Source organism: Coregonus clupeaformis, chromosome 17 (genome assembly GCF_020615455.1).
Source record: "Coregonus clupeaformis isolate EN_2021a chromosome 17, ASM2061545v1, whole genome shotgun sequence".
Taxonomy (NCBI): domain Eukaryota; kingdom Metazoa; phylum Chordata; class Actinopteri; order Salmoniformes; family Salmonidae; genus Coregonus; species Coregonus clupeaformis.
In genome coordinates this window covers 51,705,651-51,726,671 of record NC_059208.1, presented here as the reverse complement: position 1 = coordinate 51,726,671, position 21,021 = coordinate 51,705,651, and the positions used below count along the sequence as shown (strand labels likewise).

Sequence of the window (21,021 nt, the reverse complement as noted above, 5' to 3'; positions counted from 1 at the left end):
TGTCCATTTGGTAGAATTTGAAAAATGCAAGACAACACTGAACAAAAATATAAACTCAACATGTAAAGTGTTGGTTCCATGAGCTGAAATAAAAGATCCCAGAAATGTTCCATACGCATATAAATCTTATTTCTCTCCAATTTTGTGCACAAAAAGGCCACTCTAAAATGTAAATGTCGTTTTAGAGAATTTGGCTGCACAACCAACTGGCCTCACAACCGCAGACCACGTGTAACCACGCCAGCCCATGACCTCCACATCCGGCTTCTTCACCTGCAGGATCATCTGAGACCAGCCACCCGGACAGCTGATGAAACAGGATTATTTCTGTCTGTAATGAAGTCATTTTTGTGGGGGAAACTCATTCTGATTGGCGAGGCCTGGCTGCCCAGTGGGTGGAAATCCATAGATTAGGGCCTAATGAATTTATTTCAATTAACTGATTTCCTTATATGAACTGTAACTCAGTCAAATAATTGAAATTGTTGCATGTTGTGTTTATATTTTTGTTCAGTATATATCCTCTAATAATTCCTCTCCAGGCATGAAACCAAGCTTTCTGAAGCCTGGCCTGAGGTACACCCAACCTGATTGGTCATTCAACAACAATCTGGTCACCAATAGATCAAAGCTGCAGAGGGCCTCAGCCTATCAGATCAACCAGGACCTTCACTTTACACGTGGATATGCTTCCACTCAGGTAAGGTAACAGTGTGGCTAGCCATTGGTTGTTACCCCAGCCCTTTTAGAGGAATACTTCGGCTCTCTTTTCAGTTTATAGGAATACACCCTTGCACACCTCACGTTCTAAAGGGGAAATCTCAAATCTAGCAGTTGTTCTGACAAAACAGCAGATCCAGTCTATATTAGGCAATGGCAAACGACCAATATATTACTTGGATTATATCCATGCTGGCTTTTGCAGGCTACCTGAGACAGATAGGTGGGAGGGCATACAGGCTGTCGCCAATTTATTAATGTCAATTTGCCTAAATGGGTAATGGAAACACTTACACCACTGTTTCTATCTACACAATACCATTAAATGGAAACCCACCGTAGCAGGCAATTGTCCCATCTATTTTCAATGCAAACTTTGTAAATGTCGACTAAAAATCACTGGACAAGTTAATGGAAACATAGCTACTGAGAGCTTTTGAGTAGGGCTTTGAGAGGAATTACTTTGCTGTGCACCCACTGCGGTCTCGTTCAATACCTAGTAACATATTCATCATCAGTGTGTTTGCCTTTTTTTGTAGTTTGTTGCCCTGAATAAATGTGTAGTTTGCTAGATACTGTAACAGTAGACGTTCACCAAACAGATGTTCATCATCACGGTTTTATTTTCTCATTTAAATATCAACCTATTGTCCTAAAAGTCTCCCTCCTTCCCATTTCTCTCTCCCTCCTCTATTATCTCCACCCTTCTCTCCTCTTTCTGTTCACGAGCAGCAGTCAGGCCTGATTAGTCGAGTGACAGACACAGTCAAGAGCATCGTTCCTTCTTGGCTGCAGAAATACTTCAGGAACGGGGAGGCTGCAGAAGGGGGAGGGGCCATGGTGGGGGAGGAGCCGAATAGCCAGGCCCCTCCCCTAATGACAGCGAGGAGGTAGACCCCCTTCCTGATGGACGGGACTCTGCAGAGCCCGGTAGCAGCAATACAGGTGAGCAGATATGGTATAATATACAGTATATCAGATATATTTATGACATATGGCAGAGATCTAGCCCATTGGTGCTGTATTATATTTTTAGATATTTAATCCTTTGTTTTTGGATTGTTTAGCCTAATTCCAGTATTTGAACTTGCCTTGGGACCTCAGTGCAATTTTGAAGCTCAAAATATGGATCAACCCATCTTAACCCTAGTCATTTCAACCCATCTTAACCTCCAGAGCCTTCGACAAGCAGGGCATCCCTGAACTTCCAGGATGTTCTGTTGAGGCCCCCCTCAACCGCACCCACCTCCACTTCCCCTCCCTGGACGCCTCCCCGGCCCTGCGGGGCCCCAGCTCCCTGTTCTCCGAGCCCTCCACCTCCTCCGCCCCTTTCTCCGGGGGCCCCTTCGCTGGGGCCTCGTCCAGCTTCACCCTGGTCAAAGAGATCAAGGACAACAGCTCCCAGCACGAGGACGACAACATCTCCACCACCAGCGGCTTCTCATCACGCGCATCAGAAAAAGGTAGTGTGTTTTGTGGATTGTGTGTGTGGAAAGTACTCAATCACATTTTGGCCACGAGCAATCCTGTTGAGGTCTAGAGTCAGCAGAATATATTTTAATGGTAGGAAGTGGCTGTGGGAAATAATTTCCCAAATTTTGAATATAACATTTTAGTATGCGTAGACAGTATTGCTGAAATTCAGTCCTTTGTTACATAGATGCATGACACAAGTTTGATTAATCACACAAAAATGTCTCTTCTCTGTCCCCAGATGTACCGAACTTTAAGACCACGTCGCTACCCCAGCTCTGGTCTCCGGAGATGGACCGGACCCACTCTGGGCCCCAGCAGTCCCAGTCCAGTCTCAAAAAGCCTGCGTTCAACCTGTCTGTCTTTGGGACTTCCTCCACTGTGAGTGTCAGTCAGTCAAGTCAGTCCTCCACTGTGAGTGCCAGTCTAGAGTCCGCAAACTCTACTCGCTTTGCTACCGATGTTAAATTGATTTACTTCGACCAGTTGCAATAATGACAGCTAATAATTTACCCAAATTCTTTACAGGAAAACCTGCATGCATGCATACATACACGTGGCTTGGAAACTTGCTGGTGCTGCATTATGATTGTGTTTGATATTCGGCCTCCATGTTTTTCTTCTCCGCTAGTCTACGTTGAACAGTTCAGTGCTGAACTCCAGTCAGTTGGGGGATTCCCCCTTCTACCCAGGGAAGACTACCTACGGGGGAGCGGCTGCTGTTAGAACAGGCCGCTCACGCACAGCCACACCTTACCAGGTAAGCTCCCCACTCCACTACAACTCACAAGTGTTTCCCTATTGATTCCCCCCCCCCAAAAAAAAAGCTATATTCTGGGCTGCCAGCACCAACAATTTCATTTCAAACAGATAGTAGATATGATGTTAGTCAGGGGAAATAGAGCTGTGATGCCCTGTGCTGAATAATAACAGATAGTAGATATTATGTTAGTCAGGGGAAATGCAGCTGCAGAGTTCAGAAATCTGCATTTTAAACCATTTCACTTGCGTTTTTATATTGAAAGGCAAGTGTGTTTTTTTTGTTGTTGCCTCAATTGAGTGATCAGCAGCATGCATCTATAGTTTTCCATAAGAGAAAATACATTAGTGCAACACATTTGGCAGACAATAGCTTGATTTTCATTGGATGACAGCAGAAGTGCAACACTATTTGGCTAGCAGCCACACCAGTAAATGAGCATTTTTGCAAAAACCATTTCTAATGTTTATCATAGAAAGAATGTAGCCAGCTACTATTCCTAATGTTTTGCTTGAAGTTAATCTTGCATTTTACCAGAGAAAAGTAGACTGGCTACACTGAGAAAAGTAGACTGGCTACACTGAGAAAAGTAGCTCCACATCAGTCAGAGCGCTGTCTGCTGATAGAACGCCCGTTTGTGAATTCTCATCCGAGTGGAGAAGTGCAACTGAAGCACAAAATTAGTCTGATTCTGGGCAGAAATTACAGTAAGAAGCATTTTTAGATCGGCATTTACAAAACACAGCAAGATATCTTATGTATTTTATCATTTTTTTCCGTGGAAACACAACCCCTGAGCTGTTTGATGCTCTGCATTTCCACCAGTGCTATTTCATTAACTTGGCATTCATTCAAACCATGTTTGCCGTTAATCACTTTGTGGTAATTGGGTTTGTAAAAAGTGCTTCTCTATGTAAATAGAATGTTATTGATGGATGTGTATTTTCCCCTCTAGGCTCCATTGCGGAGACAGATCAAGGCCAAGCCTGCTGGGGCTCAGCCCTGTGGGGTGACCAGCGCTACCGCCCCGACGCATCCTACAGTCCCTGGAGCGCATGTCCAGCCCCCTCGCTGTGCGTACCAATAAAGTTGTTTACGTTGAATTAAATATGGAACCCTCAGATTCGCATGAACAGGGGCCATTTCAGCTTGGCACAATGGCTACAGAACCGTCTGATAGAGATGTGTTGTATAGATCCTCTGTGTATATAGTATTAGTGTCAGCTGTTAGGCCTGCATTTCTTTATTTCTGGAGAAGCCATTTGAAGTGGTGAATCCGCACAAGGAAATAATGTATACATTTCAACCAGTGGAGGCTGCTGTGGGGAGAACGGCTCATAATAATGGCTGGATGGAGCGAATGGAATGGCATCAAACACATGGAAACCATGGAAACCATGTGTTTGATGTTGTTGATACCTTTCCACCTACTCCGCTCCAGTCATTACCACGAGCCCGTCCTCCCCAATTAAGGTGCCACCAACCTCCTGTGGTGTCAACTTGGCTATCAAGCTATGGGAAATGTCTCTGTAGAAAGTTATTTATGTTAACAAATGCATCATTTGTTTGTTTGTGTTTAACAGGATGCCAAGAGAATCCCCTCTACAGTGTCCTCTCCCTTGTCAACAGTATGTGTTATGAATTTCTCTTTTTTAAAATTCTCAATGGTCGTCATTGTTACTTAGCTCACATTTCTTTCTCTTATGTCCTGCAGTCCCTGGATGGCAGCACTCTAGACCGTTCACATTTCCAGGCCCAAAAAAAACGGGTAAGTGTTTGTAAGAGACACCGACCCTTTATCGTGGACATTTTGCTGATATCGTTCATTACGATAAATAACCTATAGGACCCTTCTAGAGAAAGGTTTGAAATTAAATACGTTTGTTAATATGGGTGATTGTGAATGGGACAATTGATAGCGACCACAGTCAAAAGCCCTATTCGGACGGGATTACTTTGCTGTGGGAGGTCGGGTAATGTATGTGCACGAGCACAAAACACCACATCTGTGGTTTTAGTCCCGGCCGAATCTGCCATGTCAGTAATGCTTAAATGGCAGGAGAGTAACAATTCCAGCCAGAATAACCTACTGTTTTTTGGCGAACTCCAAGGTCCTCTGATAATACTAGTCCCGTGTGAATCGACATCCCTGTGTTTTGAGAGAAATGTGTGAAGGCTGGGGGAGCATTTAGGACGTACTGCGGATCGCTAAAATATTCAAATGATTATGAGCACACTTCCTCATTTGAAATATTATGGCGACACTATACCAAAGATGGTTTGGTATGGTTTAGACATTTGGGAACCAAGCTCGAGTTATCAGTGTAGCCCTGTTATCACCTAGAAAAAAACCTCCAGGCTTCCGTCATAACTGTCAATTTATTGAAAGAAAGGTAAGAATTACAGGGGGCAGTTTGGAAAAACTAATCCTGTCCGAATCGTCCTCTGGAATAACGGACATTCTTGAGTAATAATTACATAACCAACGTTCTCTAGTAATAATAGTCTTGTGCGAAAAGGGCTAAAGTAGTAGTAATATTTTAATATATTTAAAAAAATACCTGGTGCACATTGTTATAAACGTATCGTTCTAGTTATTGTGGTAATTCAGTCAATTTATCGGGATATGGATTTTGGTCCATATTGCCCAGCTAGTGTTTATCTTCAAAAACCCAATACAATATCTCTTGACACTGACAGCTGACATTATGGCATTTCAAACCTGGGAAAGAAGGTAGTACCGGAGGCTGTCTAGTGCTCACTTTATAGCCAGACACTCCTTCTCCATGGTTGAATACCTGGTTTCCCTGGGCAAGTGCTTCCGACTCAGGTACAGCACTGGGAGCTCCTCTCATGGCTCCCCTTGGGGCAGTAGAGCTCCAATTCCCACAGCTGACGCGTCCACCTGTACGAGAAACCTCTTCTGAAAATCAGGGCTCTGGAGAACGGGATGAGCACAGGTGTTTTTTCAGCGTCATGAACGCTTCCTCACACTCCTCAGTCCACTTCACAGGGTTGCTTGCCACCTTTTTGAGGTGAGGTTGATCAGGGGAACTGCGATGGTGGAGAACTGGGGAATGAATCTCCGGTACCACCCTGCCAGACCTAGGAAGGACTTCACCTGTGTCTTGGTTCTGCGTTCAGGGCTGTTCCTAAAGGACTCCACTTTTTCCACCTGAGGCCGAACTTTACTTTTACCCAGCTGGCAACCTAGGTACTATGTCTCCTGTTTTACCCACTCACACTTCAGGAGGTTAAGCCTGAGGCTTGCATCATGGATCTTCCCCAGGACTCTGCTAAGACCCTGTATGTGCTCCTCCCAGGAGTGGCTGTAGATCACCACGTCATCCAACTAGGCAGCACAGCAATCGTCACAGTCCTGGAGGACCTTGTCCATGAGCCTCTGGAAAGTCGCAGGGGCCCCATGAAGCCCAAACTGCATAACCTTGAACTGGAACAGGCCCATCAGCATCCGGAAGGCAGTGTAGGCCTTGGACTGTTCGTCCAGGGGCACCTGCCAGTACCCTTTGCAGAGATCCAACGTGGTGATGTGATGAGCTCCACCTATTCTCTTCAGTAAGTCGTCAATGTGGGACATGGGGTAGGCATCAAACTGGGAGATGGCATTCACCTTACGGAAGTCCATGCAGACACGCAAAGAGCCATCCTTCTTTAGGGTGGATGACAATGGGGCTGCTCCATTCTCTTGACGATGGTTCGACAACATCCATCTATATTATGGTGTGGACCTTTTCCTTGAGGGATACCACCAGCCTCTCAGGCACACGGTAAGGATGCTGGCGCACAGGGTTCTGGTCAGGTTTCAAACGGATGATGTGTTCAAGGACATGCAAACACTTTTGGTACGATGAAGATTTGGCACATGCAATTATATTCAAACCTCTGGGGTTTTATTTGACCAGATTAACCCAGCTGTTGATAATGGCCATATATGGATTGGAGAGCTGAGAATAAAATTTGAGCGTTTTAAATTTTTGTATGCGTGTGTACATGGGACATGTTGTTTTGAGTATTTATCTGACTTTTCTGTGTTCCCCTACAGCTGGACTCTCCCCTCCCACCAGTCCAGAGGCTGGTGATCCCAGCATCAGCGTCGGTGTCTGGGAACCGCTCAATGTCCTTCAGGCCCTCTCTGATCCCCGGGTGCCTAACCCGAACCCCCCAGAGACACGGTGAGGACCCCCCACCTCCACATTAGTCAGCTAATGGCTTCTACGCATCCATACAACTACAGACAGCTAACTATCGATGATGTGTTGAAGTCTTCCCCCAACTCCGACTAACTGTCCATAGCTGTTTCTGCATGTTGAATCGGGACCAACTACGATGTCCAGCAACTAGGGCTGGGCCATATATCAAGTTAATCAATTAATTTGAATTAATGTTCTGAATGCCCTATCACAATAATTATTGGTTTGTTTTTATGAGCGTTCTATGTCTTTTTGGTCTCGTCTCCTTCTTTGCTGTGTGCACTTTGCACCTTCCCACTCGCACACAGACTCCAAGCCCTGCCATCCGACAAAATATAACTTCTTCCTCTGACAACAGCAGTTTAAACACGCATTTGCATTTGAGGTTTGGTTCAACAGAATCGGTCATATGGAGACCGAAACACTTAGACATTATTTTACTATAATGGACGAGAACTGAACCTTTCTAACGACCCTTTTTGTGTCTCCACCCCCGACATGTATAACAGAGCAGGCCCTACTAAAACGAGAGCATCAATGAACATGATTGTGGGAAATGAATGCTCAGTTTGTCGCATGCGGTACCACGTACCGCTAGCAGCATTTTATAATAATAATAATATGCCATTTAGCAGACGCTTTTATCCAAAGCGACGTACAGTCATGCGTGCATAATTTTTTTTTGTGTATGGGTGGTCCCGGGGATCGAACCCACTACCTTGGCGTTACAAGCGCCGTGCTCTACCAGCTGAGCTACAGAGGACCACAGACTTTTGCGCCAGCTGGCTAGTCTGTATTTTATAAGTGTGCAATGAGCATGAAAATACACTTTTTATATAAGGAATTTGCAACTCTTTCTCTGATAGAAGAATTTAAATGTTAAAAGTAGTGACTAAAAGTATTCCACCCTGAAACTATATAACGGTGTGAAATGTATTAGAATAATAAGACTATAATCTAGTAATGTGTGTGCGTAGGACAAGTTAAGGTTATGATGTTGTGTTACAATTTAGCAATATAAGTAGGAGTTAGGACAGACAACTTGTGACAACTGTGAAACCAATAATGGGAAATAGGCCTCCCAACTCAGGGAGGGGAGAAACTGTTAGGCTCTGAGAAGATTATGAAACATGTTGCAGAATTGAGATAACAAATATGTGTACAGTGGAAAAATACAGCCCGCCTAAAGTGGGTGGGATTTTCGTCTGACGTGTGTGTATAAAGGATGGGCTCTGAACTTGAGAGGCCAGAGCTCTCATGAATAAAGAAACTGATTCATTGCAGAAATTGGACTTTAATTCTCTAGTTTACATTTTAGTCATTTTAGCAGATGCTCTTATCCAGAGCAACTTACAGTTAGTGCATACATTATTATTTAATTTTTCATACTGGCCCCCCGTGGGAATTGAACCCACAACCCTGGCGTGGCAAACACCATGCTCTACCAACTGAGCTACATCCCTGCCGGCCATTCCCTCCCCTACCCTGGACGACGCAGGGCCAATTATGCGCCGCCCCATGGGTCTCCCGGTCACGGCCGGCTACGACAGAGCCTGGATTCGAACCAGGATCTCTAGTGGCACAGCTAGCACTGCGATGCAGTGCCTTAGACCACTGCGCCACTCGGGAGACATTAATAGTTAATAATGAATTAAACAACCTCTGGGAATTATTCAAAGCTTGAGAAGTAGTTGACTTCAACCATTGAGATAACAAAATTCTCGTGACATTCTCATTCTGAGCAATAATAATAATCTTATCCAGGTAGGCCACTCCAAGTTGGTTATAAAGATTAGCTCTCTACTCACTAGCAGGTGGGCTTGTGTTTGATAGATTGTTTATGAGACCTGTGTTAATTTTGGCTCTGGTTATTTTTTTTAAAACAAAAATTGCATTTTCATAGACATACTTGAAAGCCAGATCAGTGATTTGACAAAAAAAAAAAAATGCAGGTTAAACTATTTTGATAAAATAAATAAATAGGGATAATTTTACAAGCCCTGAATTCATTAGATTATTCCTGACTGTTTGAGTTGCAGTGTGTATTGACCTTAGACCACTGCGCCTCCACTATAGATCCTGGTTCGAATCCAGGCTCTGTCGTAGCCGGCCGCGACCGGGAGACCCATGGGGCGGCGCACAATTGGATCCAGGGTAGGGGAGGGAATGGCCGGCAGGGATGGCGTTTTGCAATGCCAGGGTTGTGGGTTCGATTCCCATGGGGGGGCCAGTATGAAAAAAATAAAATAATAATGTATGCACTCACTAACTGTATGTCACTCTGGATAAGAGCGTCTGCTAAATGACTAAAATGTAAATGTAAACAAAGCTTATTTAGAGATAAAAATAAAGTATATTTATACTGTATATTGTGCATCACCCACAAGTTTGAAAAAATCGAGATATGATTTTTAGGCAGTATCGCCCAGCCCTACCAACTGCGACTACACACCGGGCTGATTCTTTTAAACCCCGTCCATAGACCGTTGGGTTGGCTGTAGTTGGGTAGATGTGAAGGTTGTTTCATTCAAGAGTTGCTTTCCAAATGTACAGCCAGTCCATAGAACCAGACTTGTTTTGCTTCATGTTTAACCTTTAACCTTTGCTCCACCATCTCCAGCCCACAAGACAATCCCCTCTGATTCCTGAAGCAGTGGCAGGTCCTTCTCAAAGCACAAGCAGCAGTCTGCCCACCTACCCTCTGTCCAGCACTCCTGCAGCCAGAAGCACAGGGTCAGGAGGAGGGAAGGTGAAGAGGGAGAGGACCAGCACACGACCCTCGTCCAAACGACCTGAAGACGAGGTGGGTGCTCATCTCTTATTCTCTCTGATCCCTTCTCCTATTCTGTCTGGCGAGAAGTTTGGGATCCAGGCAATAAATGATTGGTTAGTTCTGAAATGTTTCTGAGCAGGGCTGGAAATGGGGGTGGGGGGGTCGGGTTGAAACAATAATTGTCTAATTGTGCAAGGAAATTATTGCCATACGCCGCTATGTGTAGTAGAGATATTCTGGTTCATGTATAGTACTGTTAACTGTTTTCTACACTCTGACTCCTCTCTTCAGATTGCTGAGCTACCGGCCCTGCCGGCCATCTCTCTACTTATCAACACCTCCATCAGTCTGCCCAGCTTTAGCTTCTCCACCACCAAGCCCACTGCCACTGCCACCTCCACTCCTGTCCTGGAGGAGCCCGTCACTAACGAGGTCCGTCCAGCTCCATTTGACTGTGTCCCATAGGACACCCTATTCCCTTTATAGTGCTCTACTTTTGGCCCCATAGGGCCCTGGTTAAAAGTAATGCACTATTTATGGAAAAGGGTGCCATTTGGGACGTAGCCATTGACTTTTGATATCTTCAGTTGTTTTTATTTGAATGTATCCAAATGTGTTTAGTGTCCATCCTAATGACCATGAAGTCTGTCTTTCTTTCAGGTGCCACCGACTACAGCCCCCTCTACCCCTCCCTCCACACCTTTCACCTTCTCCTCCCCTATTGTCATGACAACTGCTGCTAGCCCACCGTCCTTCTCCCCATCTGTAAGTCCCACAGCTTTACCGCAGCTTGAGTATGCCTGCTGTGATGAGTGTTACCCCCGCAGAATATCGTTGTTTCTGTTTTGACATTCCACAATGGTGAGATCACTGCACTGACTGATGTTGACCATCTTCTGTCTCTTAGTCTGGGTTTACATTCAGTGCACCTGTAGTGAAAACGGGTCTGTCACTATCCAACGGGAAGATGGCCACCCCAGTAGTGGCAGCAGGTAAGCGTGGATCACCTCCTGGATAAGAACAAGATCCAAGCCTTGATGTAAAGGGAAACCAATTTCATAGCTAATGGTTCTTCTGTTGTTTCCATTGGTGTCTCTGTAGTGAAGCACGCTGCCAGTGAGAGCATGGAGGAGTTAGAAGGGCCGTTTAAACCAGCCAAGGTGTTGAAACAGGGCAGTGTGCTGGACCTCCTCAAAGGACCTGGTGAGAATGACGGAAATATTAATACAGAATCTTGACGTTTCTAGTAACGCTTGACCTGATCTCTATTATAAGACTTACAAGTCATCTGCCATCAGCTGTCATGACTGTTTATGTGATCTGTCATGACTGTTTATTTCAAAAAAAAATTTTAGTCATTTAGCAGACGCTCTTATCCAGAGCGACGTACAGTTAAGTGAGTGCATACGTTTTCATACTGGCCCCCCGTGGGAAACGAACCCACAACCCTGGAGTTGCAAGCGCCATGCTCTACCAACTGAGCTACAGGGGACTACATGTGATCTGTCATGACTGTTTATGTAATCTGTCATGACAGTGTTATGTGTCTCTTTTTAATGGTGGGTTTAAATTAGTGTATTTTCAAATAGTGTCTTTATATTTCTATCTGGTTTTAGGGTGGTTTTTAACCCTAGCTCTTCTTTCCCATAGGGTTTGCCGTTCCTGTTACTCAGACCTCCCCTGTCCCCAAAGCCCCCAGGAGACCCCAGCCCTGTCCACCGCCCCCTCCCTTGGGGACTTGTTCAAAGTGCCTACAGGCTCCTGGGACTGTGATGTCTGCATGGTGCAGAACAAACCCACTGACACAAAGTGTGTGGCCTGTATTACCCCACAACCAAATTCTTCTTTAGCAAAGACCGACAGTAAACCCTTCACAACGTTGTCCGGGCTGGAGGGTTCCACCACCACCACTACTGCTGCTGCTGGTTTTGGAGCCCTGTTCACAAAGCCTGCGGGAAGCTGGGACTGTGACACTTGTCTGGTTCAGAACAAGCCTCAAGTGGTCAAATGTGTGGCCTGTGAGACAGCCAAGCCTGGGACTGGAGTTAAGGCCACACTGACTCTGCCTGCCTTCTCGGAGGCTAAGACTCTGCCCGCTGCTGCCCCCCTCCTGGGCTTCGGGGACAAGTTTAAGAAGCCGGAGGGTGCGTGGGAGTGTGACGTGTGCATGGTGCAGAACAAGGCGCAGGACATCAAGTGTGTTTCCTGTATGAGCACTAAGCCAGCTAATGAGAAGAGAGAACAACCTGGTGGGTTTTCTTTTTCTTGCTTATAGGTGTTTTTTCTCATGAAGTTGCCTGTTGAGATAATTTGTTGTCTCCATACTGCTATCTTGACCGACTGTTCATTTTGCATCAAAAGATCTTCAAGAAAGTATTTTAAAGGAAATCTGGTGCAAATGTATGTTTACATTTTTGCTTATCGCTCATATCATCTTCCTAACAGGAGCGACGGCAGCGCCTCCATCTCTAACTCCCGCCCCTGTCAGCACCACTCCTCTACTAGGCTTTGGGGCCCAGTTCAAGAAGCCAGAGGGAGCGTGGGAGTGTGACGTGTGCTGTGTTCAGAACAAGGGGAGCAGACCAGGCATGTGTGGCCTGTCAGACCCACAAGCCTGGGGTTAAAGTAGAGCCCAAAGGTACGTACAGCTGTCAACTGCCATCTTTCTGTATTATAGAGGCTTCGTTAGAGGGCTTTGTCATTGTAGCAAGATCTTTTGATATTAGTGAGGAGAGATGTGAAGCCTGAACTAAGATAAGGAAATTCATGATAACAGTTTAGTTTTTTTAATACAGAATTCTGAAGTAGTTAATTAATGTGATCCTCTGTCTCTTTCAGCGTTCGGTTCCTCGTCGTTTGGTATCCAGTCCTTGTCTGACACCGGCTCAGGGGGTTTCAAGTTTGGCTTGGGGGCGTCATCGGACTCAGCCTCTGCTTCTGGGGGCTTCAAATTCGGCGGCAACCTCTCTGACTCCTCCTCTTCAGGGGGCTTTAAATTCGGCGGCACCCTCTCTGACTCCTCCTCTTCAGGGGGCTTCAAATTCGGTGCAGCTGGCTCATCAGACACCACCTCGACAGACACCAGCAGCTCTGCAGGCTTCAAATTCAGCAGCTCCACAGAGGGTTTCAGATTTGGAGCTGCTGCTGCTTCCACCCCTGCAGCGGCCGAGGGGAAGAAGGATGAAGCCCTGAGTATGGGTGCCGGGTTCAAATTTGGCGTCAGCGGTGGGATCTCGTTCGGCACTGCAGCAGCTGTTAGCACGGAGAGCAAACCCTCGGACGGAGGGTTCTCCTTTGGACTATCAAAACCGGCAACCACAACCACCTCCTCTACTTTAAGCCTTCCTGTCTCTACAGAGAACGACAGTGGAGCTTCTACAGAAACAGCAGCAGCTCATATGTTTGGGAAGCTGGCTGAGGCCGAGCCTCCTGCCCTGGCCACACCACTAGGGGGCAGCATATTCGGGGAATCGCAAGAGAAAGACCAGGACCCTTTCACCTTTGGGAAGCCTGACGAGAAGGAGGCCTCTATGAGGTCTGGGTTCCTATTCAGTGCTGCAAGTAAAGAGGCGGAGGAATCGGCTCCCCCTGGAGGCTTTTCCTTCAGTATGCTAGATCCATCTGCAGACCAGCCCAAAGCACCTACCTTCGCCTTTGGGAAGCTGGCAGACGACAGCGAGACCCCAGCAGCAAAAGCCCCTAAGCCCTCATTCAGCTTTGGGCAAAGCTCTACAGGTGGGAGGGATACGCTGCAATAGTTAATGTTATTATTAACCAATTTTGTATTTGTCAATTCTATAAATGGATGTTCTACTATAATTCTATAAATGGATGTTCTACTGTAAAATTATGAATATTTTTTTTTGATTATTCTTTTTTTCCTCCACTATTCAAATGTATGTGTTTGTAATGAATGAACACGCTGTCTACACTTAAACCAATCATTCTTCACTTCATTCAGTCGTTTTTGTTGTTTTTCTTGCAGATGCTGCAGCCTCAAAGCCAGCGTTTGGGTTCATGGCAACCACCACCTCTTCTTCCACCACCACTGCCCCCAGTCTGTTTGGGCCCCTGAGCACCACTACCCCAGCCCCTATCCCGGCCCCCAGTACCTACCTGTTCGGGCAGAGTGCCTCCAGTGAGGCCACCCCAGCCAAGTCCTTCTTGTTTGGGCCGAACCAGGACAGCCTGCCTGCCTCTGCAGCCTCCCTGAACCCTGGCCCGGCTCAGCCCTTCCTGTTTGGGTCTGGACCTAACACTGCTGCTCCCTCCTTCACTTTTGGAGCGGCAGCGCCCTCCACTGCCTCATCTACAGGTTGGCTACTTTTAGGACTTATTTTCAAGGATTCTTTTTTATTTTTCACCCCTGACTGTTGCCGCTGCACTATTCTACTAATGTGAATTGATAGCGTTGTGGTTTTTCTGCAAACTTCTCTTTATCTAATAAGTGAAGCTGTTGGCCACATTGACCAATAGTTGACCCAAGATGTTTTGCCGCTTTAGCGCTCTTGTTTGTAGTTGGTTGAAATGTAATCAGCGCTATTTTAACTTCTCTCTCTCTCTCCAGCTCCATCAGCAGCCCATGCTCCGTTTGTATTCAGCCCTGCCTCCTCCACTGGCTTTGGGTCGGGACAAGCTCCTACCTTTGGTCAGGGTACCTCCCAGCCCAATGCCCCTGCGTTTGGTTCTCCAGCACCGTCCCCCTTCTCTGCCACAGCCTCCCAGCACTCTGTCCCTGTGTTCGGCCAGCAAGCCAACTCCACGCCCGCTTTTGGCTCATCCACCCCCGCCACACCAGGTGGGTTTCTACTGTCACTTTATCTGGGGTTATTTTGTGTATGTACAGTGCATTTAGAAAGTAGTCACACCCCATGACTTTTTCCACATTTTGTTGTTACAGCCTGAATTTAAAATGGATTACATTTTTATTTTGTGTCACTGGCCTACACACACTACCCCATAATGTCAAAGTGGAATTATGTTTTTCGAAATGTTTACAAATTAATTAAAAATGGAAAGCTGAAATGTCATGAGTCAATAAGTATTCAAGCCCTTTGTTATGGCAAGCCTAAAATAAGTTGAGGAGTAAAAATGTGCTTAACAAGTCACATAATAAATTGCATGCTCTGTGTGCAATAATAGTGTTTAACATGATTTTTGAATCACTATACCCCACACATACAAACCCCACACATATATGTAAGGTCCATCAGTCAAGCAGTGAATTTCAAACATATTCAACTACAGAGACCAGGGAGGTTTTCAAATGCTTCGTGAAGAAGGGCACCTATTGGTAGATGGGTAAAAATAAAAAAGCTGACATTGAATATCCCTTTGAGCATGGTGAAGTTATTCATTAGACTGGATGGTGTATTAATACACCCAGTCACTACAAAGATACAGGCGTCCTTCCTAACTCAGTTGCCGGAGAAGAAGGAAACTGCTCAGGGATTTCACAAGGAGGCCAATGGGGACTAAAACAGTTACACAGTTTAATGGCTGTGATAGGAGAAAACTGAGGATGGATCAACGACATTGTAGTTACTCCACAATACTAATCTAAATGGCAGAGTGAAAAGAAGGAAGCCTGTACATAATACAAATATTCCAAAACATGCATCCTGTTTGCAATAAGGCACTAAAGTAAAACTGCAAAAAATATGGCAAAGAAATTAACTTTGTCCTAAATACAAAGCGTTATGTTTGGGGCAAACACAACACATCACTACCACTCATCATATTTTCAAGCATGGTGGCGGCTGCATCATGTTATGGGTATGCTTGTCATTGGCAAGGACTAAGGAGCTTTTTTGGATAAAAAGAAACTGAATAGAGCTAAGCAAAGGCTAAATCCTAGAGGATAACCTGGTCTGCTTTCCAACAGACACTGGGAGACAAATTCACCTTTCAGCAGGACAATAACCTAAAACACAAGGCCAAATATACGCTGGAATTCCTTACCAAGACGACAGTGAATGTTCTTGAGTGGCCAAGTTACAGGTTTGAATTAAATCAGCTTGAAAATCTATGCAAGACTTGAAAATGGCTGTCTAGCAATGATCAACAACCAACTTGACAGAGCTTGAAGAATTTTAAAAAGAATAATGTGCAAATGTTGCACAATCCAGGGTTACAAAGCTCTTAGAGACTTACCCAGAAAGACAGCTGTAAACGCTGCCAAATGTGCTTCTACAAAGTATTGACTCAGGAATGTGAATACTTATGTAAATGAGAGATTTCTGTATTTCCTTTTCAATAAATTTGCTAAAATATTTCAACATATTTTCACTTTGTCATTATGGGGTGTGTTTATGAGTGAGATAAATATATTTTGAATTCGGCCTGTAACACAACAAAATGTGGAGTAAGTCAAGGGGTATGAATACATTCTGAAGATAATAAAAAACAAGAATCATTTAAGATTGATATGATATTCAGAAAATACATTTTACTACTCAGTCTGATTAGTGTGATGGCTTTTGAATCATCCTATCACGCAACGTTAAAGATTCAACTTCAATGATTCACCTGGTGTCCATGGTTTTACCAGGTGGAGGTTTCCAGTTCGGAGGAAACAGTGCATTCGGCACCTCCAGTAACAGCACAGGGGTGTTTGCTTTCGGAGGGGCACCAGGAGGGTCCCCCGCCCCTTCTGCCACGCCCTCCATGGCACCCCAACCCAGTGCACCTGGAGGTGGCTTTAACTTCGCAGCGGCCCCTACCTTTATTGGGTGAGTCCAATAGCTCCAACTCCTGATAAGGATTGGCCCAAATTCACCTGTCCCTATATAAATACATTGGTATTCATATGCTCTCAGAATTGTTGCATCCCCTGGTTTAGTGGTTGTTATTAGTCCCAAGTCATTGTGTGTGTGTGTGTGTGTTATATATATATATATATATATATGGGCCCTGTGTTGCTCAGTTGGTAGAGCATGGCACTTGCAATGCCAGGGTTGTGGGTTTGATTTTCCCCCGGGGGGCCAGTATGAAAACTTTTATGCACTCAATAACTATAAGTCGCTCTGGTTAAGAGCGTCTGCTAAATGACTAAAATGTAAAATAATAATTTTTAAAAAATGGATGCCTTTTTGTACCAAACGTCTGCAAGTTATTGGATGTGCGTACGCTAAGTTTGAATTGTGTGTTGATGTCTTATCCCCTACTACAGGTCAACGAAGAGCACCACCTTCACTGCAGCCCCTGCAGGACAGAACTCAATCGCTAGACGCAAGATCAAAACAGCTGTCCGGCGTAAGAAGTAAAACATCCATCGGACTAGACTTGACCCTTTCAAGCATAGACGGGACTACTTCCTCTGGACAAACACTGAAGTACTTAGCATGTGAAGAAAGATGCTATGATGAAGCCCCTATCTGGGGATGTATGGGTGATATTCTGATGGGTGGGTGGGTGGTAGACCCAAGAGCAACTAGAGAGAGGGACCCTCGTACAGAGCAGGTGTCAGACTTTAAAAAATAAATAAACTGCAAATGAACCTATGATGGCAACAACACAATCAAGCGAGAAACGTCTGCTCAACAAACAGGAAAGATGTATATTTTCAACACCTCCAAATGTCTGCTAGAACATTGTCATGACTTTTTGTAATTAAAATATAAATGCAAAAACTGAAATTGAAAGAGTTGATAGTGTAAAAATCTTACTGTTGCTTTGATTAGTATGGGTGATCAGGTTATGAACTGCTAAAGTTCATGCAGAGGTTAATAAAAGCCGTGGGGACGAATTCCAAATGGCACCCTACTCCCTATGTAGTGCACTTTGTTTAACCCATGAGTTTGAAGCAGTGTACATCATGGGGTCTGGAATAGGGTGCAATTTCAGACGTTGCCATGGTGTCAATGGCGTGTATGCTGTATGTACAGGTTTCTGTGTACTGAATGACTGTGTTTGTTTTGAGGTGTTTGGTTTCATTGTACATGTTGAGGGGTGTGTGTGTGTGTGTGTGTGTGTGTGTGTGTGTATATGTGTATAAACTGAATGGAAGTGTCATGTGTGGTAGTGGCCGGTTGAGGCTGTCAGACAGTCGTAGGTGAGAAGCATATGAATGTGTTTAAATGGAGGCAGTAAGGAGGATGGGGAAGAGAGGCCCGTGGAGATTGGGGCCGGAGGCTGACTCCTAAAATACCCTCCTTAGGACTTTGTACATCTGTAGTTCCAAATCTGTTCACTGTTCTTACTTTTTATTTTTTACCCCTCTGTCGCTCTCCTCTCCTTTATTCTCATATTTTCTCTTGTTCCCTCTTTCTCTTCCCTTTATTATGATTCATGTTCTTTCCCTTCACCTTCTGCCGCTCTCTCTTAATTGGCCTTTGAATATTATAAAAACCTGTAAATAGTCATTTGCTTTTTTTTTTATCTGTGAAGTTGAATTTGTGTGTTAAACCAACTCCGCATTCAGCATTTTTGTCATTAGAATTTATTATGTAAATCCCTATATTCAAAGTTGCCTGAAATCCATTTAAAAAAACTTAAATGCAAATTGGGATCCTTTGAAGACTAAAAGTATATTGGCATTTCTGATCCACTTTTGTTTGGACCAAAACCAGTATTGTACAAAGTATTAGTATATATTTTTCTATTGCTTGTTTAAATGGACTAGGGTGACTTTGGATAATAAGGAAGTCGATTTCATTTTAAAGCCATGATTGTTACTGGATGAGTAATAAAATAAGATCCATGGGTAATTGCCATCAATAAAACTATAATATGTAATTAACATGTTATGAGTTCTTTCCCACATAACAATAGGGTGCATTTTGGCAGGAGAGTTAATGTTTTATAAGGAGCTAGTACACCTGAATGAGAAGATTGTGAACACATACGATTTCATGTACGAAAATAGGTTTATTTATTTTTTATAACAGAACATGTCAAAGGCGCATTGGCCACTTTGCGTAAAAAATATGGTAAAAATAGGCCTACCTAACAGTGAACAAGAACGTTGGATATATTTTCTACATACATATTTACAGATTGATTTAACTATTTTCTACTCCACAGCCCACCGGTATTTCGGCACTACTTCGTTGCGCTGTGGGCAGTATCGGCGCGTGTGAGCTTTGTCTCCGGTGGCGGCACACATAGGACAAATGTAGGTCCTCAGAATGGGGCAGATGACTTTGCCGTCTTTGGATTTCAGTTTGTGGCTCCGGTAGATCTCTGCCGTTTCTCCATTTTGCTTGCAGAAGCCGCAGTAATCGCCGGAAGCCATGCTGTGGCTCGTGTTGTCTGAAATGCTGCTTGCAGAACTCAGGCTCTCAGTCCCGATCGAGTTCAGACGAAACCACGGTTGCTCCTGGCGACCGGTCTGGTCCTCGGCGTCCGGTACTTGCTCCTTCAGCTGGGTATAGGAGGTCTCTGTCCGATCTGCGACGTCACACAGTTTCTCCAGCAGCCTCCCTAGGTTCATGTAGTCATGCCACATGTCGAAATAATGGGTCGGGGGCGGGGCGAGGCTGCTCTCCTCAGCGATGAGGTTTCTTTGCATTGTAATCTTCGCGAAAATCATGTACAGGCGTCTGGAACTCCACATCAATAATGTCTGTGGCCTGGATGCATTCCAGCAATTTATAGTAGCCTAGTGGCCCGGGCCAAACATTTTAACAATGTAGCTTGTCTGTCTGGTCGAAAAGGGGCGGCATTTGCGAAGTGTGTTGTCTGTCCCAAGGGACTGGCCCCAGCCAGGTGGTAAACATTGCCACGTGCAGTTTGTTATTGTTTTGACATGAACTTTTTCAAGTGCAACACATGAGTAGATGTTGAGCTGTCTGTCAGAGAGAATGAAAGGTTTAACGGTTATTCTGTTTGACGTTGATGTGCCGTAATCCCTCTTTCCGCATTATAGTTCTGCAGTGTTTGAACACAGATTTTTTACATTGTACACCAAACAAGGAAGCGTCTATGCAGATTTGTATATTTATATCTGTAGGACAATTTTATTTTATTATACCAATATTGTGTCGCTTTATAGGGTTTTGGTAAATCACAGGTAAAATCTGATTTGAGTGGTCCCTGTTGTCAATTCACATTGTTTTCCTTAATGAATTGTTTTCTAAGTTATATGAACAATAACCTACAGTCGTATGCATTTAAAGCCAAACTTGTGTAGGAAATGCTTCAACTGTGCATTGGGGATGGAATTCCTGATTATTACAGCAAATGTGTAAATATGTTAGCTATATGAATGGAGTGCTCAGTAAGGCCATGAGGGTTTAAACTTTAAAGGTCAATGGGTATCTTCTTGATGTTGTTTTGCAGCTGCACATGGAGCCTCATATGTCTAGACGGAGGATGTCTAGACTGAAACTTATCACGTTTAGGCTCCTTAGCGTTTTGACTGCATGCAAACCCTCATGTATTCTCCAACAGCTGCATGTTTAAAAAAAAACATTTTTAGTCATTTAGCAGACGCTCTTATCCAGAGCGACTTACAGGAGCAATTAGGGTTAAGTGCCTTGCTCAAGGGCACATCGACAGATTTTTCACCTAGTCGGCTCGGGGATTAGAACCAGCGACCTTTCGGTTACTGGCACAACGCTCTTAACCACTAAGACACCTGCCGCCCCGCATGTGTTACTTACATTGACACAGTTGGCCAGTACAAATGCAAACATTGTACTCTGTGGTAGTGACGGTGCAACATTCTGTTTAACATTATACAATATGTTTACTGGCTCACTTGGGATGTCAGAAATTGTTGTTTTGTCACAGACTGTAAAGCTCCAAAGGAGGATTCCAAGTGATTCTGAAGAGTTCTGAAATTTCCCACATTTCACTTTTAATGTTTGCTAATAAGCTGCTGAAGGTTCAAGCTCTTTGCTATATGCTTCTGTCATTTTCATCCTTTTGAATTCATCATGTGGTAAGTGATGTATTTTGGAAGTGGTTTAATGCATTCTCCTGTTAGTAAAGGCTTAATATCATTTTAGGCACTGACTGTGAAATCTGAAAAATGTATTATTTTACTCTAAGAAGTGGACATTAAGAAGCCAGTGTTGGTCCAAATTGCACAAAAATGACACCCTTTTAGCTTTTTTTTTAGGTCCCGTGTAGCTCCGTTG

The 21,021-nt window shown here is 44.4% G+C and overlaps 1 protein-coding gene and 1 pseudogene across 1 annotated transcript; one reads left to right on the top strand and one right to left on the bottom strand.

Annotated features, from left to right (window-relative positions):
- The first annotated feature begins 297 nt into the window (after positions 1-297).
- LOC121585854 lies at positions 298-17,542 on the top strand (annotated as a pseudogene).
- Positions 17,543-18,842: 1,300 nt separating this feature from the next.
- On the bottom strand, positions 18,843-20,351 carry LOC121585408 (nanos homolog 2). The gene has a single exon (XM_041901756.2). The coding sequence runs from the start codon at positions 19,491-19,493 to the stop codon at positions 18,951-18,953; it is 543 nt and encodes a 180-aa protein (XP_041757690.1). The 5' UTR covers positions 19,494-20,351; the 3' UTR covers positions 18,843-18,950.
- Between the last annotated feature and the right edge of the window lie 670 nt (positions 20,352-21,021).